The 4,756-nt window shown below is 42.5% G+C and overlaps 1 protein-coding gene across 1 annotated transcript; it reads left to right on the top strand.

The window, feature by feature from the left end:
• The first annotated feature begins 448 nt into the window (after nucleotides 1-448).
• On the top strand, nucleotides 449-1,963 carry LOC123462160 (isocitrate dehydrogenase [NAD] subunit beta, mitochondrial-like). Its single transcript, XM_045154643.1, has 2 exons — nucleotides 449-1,535; nucleotides 1,829-1,963. Exons 1-2 carry the CDS (start codon nucleotides 468-470, stop codon nucleotides 1,907-1,909), a joined length of 1,149 nt encoding a protein of 382 aa, XP_045010578.1. The 5' UTR covers nucleotides 449-467; the 3' UTR covers nucleotides 1,910-1,963.
• Nucleotides 1,964-4,756: the final 2,793 nt, after the last annotated feature.

Below are 4,756 nucleotides of genomic sequence, written 5' to 3'. Positions count from 1 at the left end.
TGAGAACTTTAAAACACTCAAGTGAGAAATTGCAGAAGACACAAGGAAATGGAAAGATATCCCATGTTCTTAGATTGGAAGAATCAATATAGTGAAAATGCCAATCTTACCAAAAGCAATCTACACATTTAATGAAATCCCCATTAAGGATCCAATGGCATTCTTAATAGGAATAGAAAAAAAAAAATCCAAAATTTCATTTGGAAGCACAAAATCCTTGAATAGCCAAAACAATTTTGAGCAACAAAAATAAGGCTGGTGTTATCACCATACCTGATTTTAAGCTATATTATGAAGCCATAGGAACAAAAACAGCATGGTATTGGCACAAAGACAGACACGCAGATCAATGAAACAGAATAGAGGACACATATGATAATCTAGGCAGCTACAGCCATCTGATTTTTAACAAAGATGCCAAAAATATTCATTAGAGGCGTCACTTCCGTTCGACTCGAGCGCAGGACATGGCGGCAGGGAGCGGTGTCCGCTGGCTGACCCGGGTGGTCGCCGCCCGCAGCCCCGGAGCATGGAGGGGTCTGAGTACCTCGGCGTCTGCCAGCGCCGCTTCCCAGAGCCAGGCCCAGGACGTGAGGGTGGAGAGCGCCTTTCCTGTGACCATGCTGCCGGGAGACGGCGTGGGCCCCGAGCTCATGCACGCGGTCAAGGAGGTGTTCAAGGCTGTCTCTGTCCCCGTGGAGTTCCAGGAGCACCACCTGAGCGAGGTGCAGAACATGGCCTCTGAGGAGAAGCTGGAGCAGTTGCTGAGTTCTATGAAGGAGAACAAAGTTGCCATCATTGGAAAGATTCATACCCCAATGGAGTATAAGGGGGAACTAGCCTCCTATGACATGAGGCTGAGGCGTAAGTTGGACTTATTTGCTAATGTAGTCCACGTGAAGTCCCTTCCTGGGTACAAGACTCGGCACAACAATCTAGACCTGGTGATCATTCGAGAGCAGACAGAAGGGGAATATAGCTCTCTGGAACATGAGAGTGCGAGAGGTGTAATTGAGTGCTTGAAGATTATCACTCAAACCAAGTCCCAGCGGATTGCAAAGTTTGCTTTTGACTATGCTACCAAGAAGGGGCGGAGCAAGGTCACAGCTGTCCACAAGGCCAACATCATGAAACTTGGGGACGGGCTGTTCCTGCAGTGCTGTGAGGAAGTTGCTGAACTGTATCCCAAAATCAAATTTGAGACAATGATAATAGACAATTGCTGCATGCAGCTGGTACAGAATCCTTACCAATTCGATGTACTTGTGATGCCCAATCTATATGGGAACATTATTGACAATCTAGCTGCTGGCCTTGTTGGAGGAGCTGGTGTGGTCCCTGGTGAGAGCTATAGTTCAGAGTATGCAGTTTTTGAGACGGGTGCCCGGCACCCATTTGCCCAGGCAGTGGGTAGGAATATAGCCAATCCCACAGCCATGCTGCTGTCGGCCTCTAACATGCTGCGGCACCTCAATCTTGAGAATCACTCCAGCATGATTGCAGATGCAGTGAAGAAGGTGATCAAAGTTGGCAAGGTGCGGACTCGAGACATGGGCGGTTACAGCACCACAACTGACTTCATCAAGTCTGTCATCGGCCACCTGCACCCCCCATGGGGGCTAGAGCCCTTAACTCCCTCCAACTTCACAAGGACCATGCTTCCTACACATCCCTTCAGTACAGTGGACCAGGGAAGAAACAGTGGACCATAATTGCTTTCTGAGCAGAGGCTAGGTTGTCCTGGGTCTGGTTTCCTTAGGAAGCTGCTGGGCGGTGGGTGTTAGGGACAGGGCCCAGGCCACAGGATGATGACAATTTCCCCCCACAGGTTCGAACCTCTGATATGGGTGGCTACACTACTTGCCATGACTTCACCGAAGCTGTCATTACAGCTCTACCCACCTCTTAAATCCTGCCCACCCAACATGTGTGTAAAAGTGTTTCAACAATAAATATGTGCCTCGCCAAAAAATATATATATATATTCATTAGAGAAAAGACAGCCTTTTTAATAAATGGAGCTTGGAAAACTGAATATTTAAATGTAAAAAAATGAAAATAGACCCTTGTCTTTCCCTATGCACAAGAATCAAATCCAAGTGGATCAGAACCTTAATATCAGACCTGAAACTCTGAAACTGCTACAGAAAAAGGTAAGGGAAACCCTTCAACATATTGGCATAGGTAATGGCTTTCAGAACATAACCCGAATTGCTCAGAAAATAAAACCACTAGTCAACTACTGGGATCTCATGAAATTACAAAGCTTTTGTACAGCAAAGGACACTGTGAATAGAGCAAAGAGACAACCTACAGAATGGGAGAAAATCTTTGCCAGTTACACATCTGACAGAGGATTAATATCCAGAATATACAAAGAACTAAAAAAACAGAACAATAAGAAATCAAACAACACAATTAGAAAAATGGGCAGTGGAACTAAATAGAGAGTTCTCACCAGAAGAAATGCAGATGGCATATAAACATCTTAAAAAGTGCTCAACATTCTTAGCCATCAGGGAAATGCAAATTAAAACTACCTTGAGATTCCATCACTCTCCTGTCAGAATGGCTACTATCAAGAAAACAAAGGCAATAAATGTTGTATAGGTTTGGTAAAAGGGGAGCCCTTCTGCACTGTTGGTAGGAATGTAATCTGGTATAGCCATTGTGGAAATCAGTGTGGAGATTCTTGAGGCAGCTAAAAATAGATTTGCCATATGATCCAGCAATAGCACTCCTAGGCATATATCCTAATGACTCTTCTCACTACCTTAGAGATACTTGCACAACCATGTTTATTGCTTCTCTATTCACAACAGCAAGGAAATGGAAGCAGTCTAGATGGTCATCCACAGATGAATGGATAATAAAGATGTGGTACATCATTTGATTTTACCAGAATCCAGTGACCCTGCTTTTTGGTAACTAAAGGGAGTTTCATAATTCAGAATTAATTAGACAGTAAGAGAGAACAAGAGACATATTTTGGTGTATTAACTCATAGTAAGTTCAAACTCATTCCATCTCTGTATCCCAGTGTAAGTAATTATGCCATTAATCAAGACAGGAGGACAGCTGTGACTGCAACATATTTCTAAAGCCAATAAGGAAAACTGTCACATCTTTCCTTCAACTAATGTTGTGAATAGAGCTCCCTCATAGTACTAGGTTTTTTGTTTTGTTTTGTTTTGTTTTTTTGGTTTTTCAAGGTTGGGTCTCACTCTGGTCCAGGCTGACCTGGAATTAACTCTGTAGTCTCAGGGTGGCCTTGAACTCACGGCAATCCTCCTACCTCTGCCTCCCGAGTTCTGTGATTAAAGGCATGCGCCACCACGCCTGGCTCATAATACTAGTTTTATTTAGTTATAGAGCATAAAATCTCCAGGGCTCAATGAACTACAAGATAAGCAAAATGCTCATTTATAGGAAAAATAGAACTCTACTAGCTAATTCTGAAGCAAAGCATAGGGAAGAGAATGACCAATAAGAGAAGCTATAATTTGAAGGAAAGTTTGGAAAAGGGCCAAAGAAAGAGGCAGTGATGTGGCCTTTTCATTTTCCTCTCCTTTTCTATCATAGACAATTCCCGCTGTGACTCAGAGGGAAAGAAACGAGTCACACTCTAAACATGACTCTGGACTATACACACCCTTTGCTATAAAGGCAAAAAAAAGGATGCCCTCTCCCCTTTACTACTTCTGAATGTCTTTCCAATTAAAATGGGACATTAGTTGTAGTGGTTCAAATGTAAAATGCCCTGCATAGCCTCATGTGTTTGGAATTAAGCCTTATACTTGAACCCCGGCTTATGGAGTCTTTGGGAGGTAAAGCCTTAATGGAAGAGGCGTGTTATTAGGGATGAGCCTTGGGATTTGATGGCCCAGTCCCCTTTGCCAGTGCTAGTTAACTCACTTCTGCTGCTTCCTCACAGCTGATGTGACAGTCATATGTTCTCTGCCTTGATAAAACTTTCCCTTGAACCTGTGAAGCAATATAAACTCTTTCCTTCCATAAGCTCATTCTAGTTGGATGGTTTGTCCTAGCAATGAAAAGGTGACTGCAATATATCACTATGTCTATTGCATATAATGGCACATTGATGGTTCACTGGACATAGAGTATTAGTTATGCTGGTGTTTTGTCCTAGCAATGAGAAGGCAACAGCTACATGTGGTTATGTCTATTGCATATAGATAGTTCATTGGGCATAGAGTATTAGTTAGTGTATGGGTGTTTTGTCCTAGCAATGAGAAGGCAACTGCTACATGTGGTTATGTCTATTACACATAGATAGTTCATTGGGCATAGAGTATTAGTTAGTGTTTTGTCCTAGCAATGAGAAGGCAACTGCTACATGTGGTTATGTCTATTACACATAGATAGTTCATTGGGCATAGAGTATTAGTTAGTGTATGGGTGTTTTGTCCTAGCATTGACAAAGGTAACTGCTACATGTCATTATGCCTACTTCACATAATGGCACAGAGATCGTTCATTGTCCATAGTGTATTAGTGTATTGCTATTTGATCCTAGCAATAAGAAGGTAACTGCTACAGGTGGTTATGTACATTGCACATAGTTGGTTCATTAGGCATAGATGATTAATGTATTCATGTTTTGTCCTAGCAATGTGAAAGCAAGTGCTACATGTGGTTATGTCTATAAAACATAATTACATATTCACAGTTCACTGGGCATAGAGTATTAATGGATTACTGTGGCTCTCCATTCATACTTATTCAAGATGGATCA

Source organism: Jaculus jaculus, chromosome 7, assembly GCF_020740685.1.
Source record: "Jaculus jaculus isolate mJacJac1 chromosome 7, mJacJac1.mat.Y.cur, whole genome shotgun sequence".
In the NCBI taxonomy this organism is placed as follows: domain Eukaryota; kingdom Metazoa; phylum Chordata; class Mammalia; order Rodentia; family Dipodidae; genus Jaculus; species Jaculus jaculus.
The sequence above is the reverse complement of the archived record's forward strand: the minus strand, read 5'-3'. Positions and strand labels throughout refer to the sequence as shown.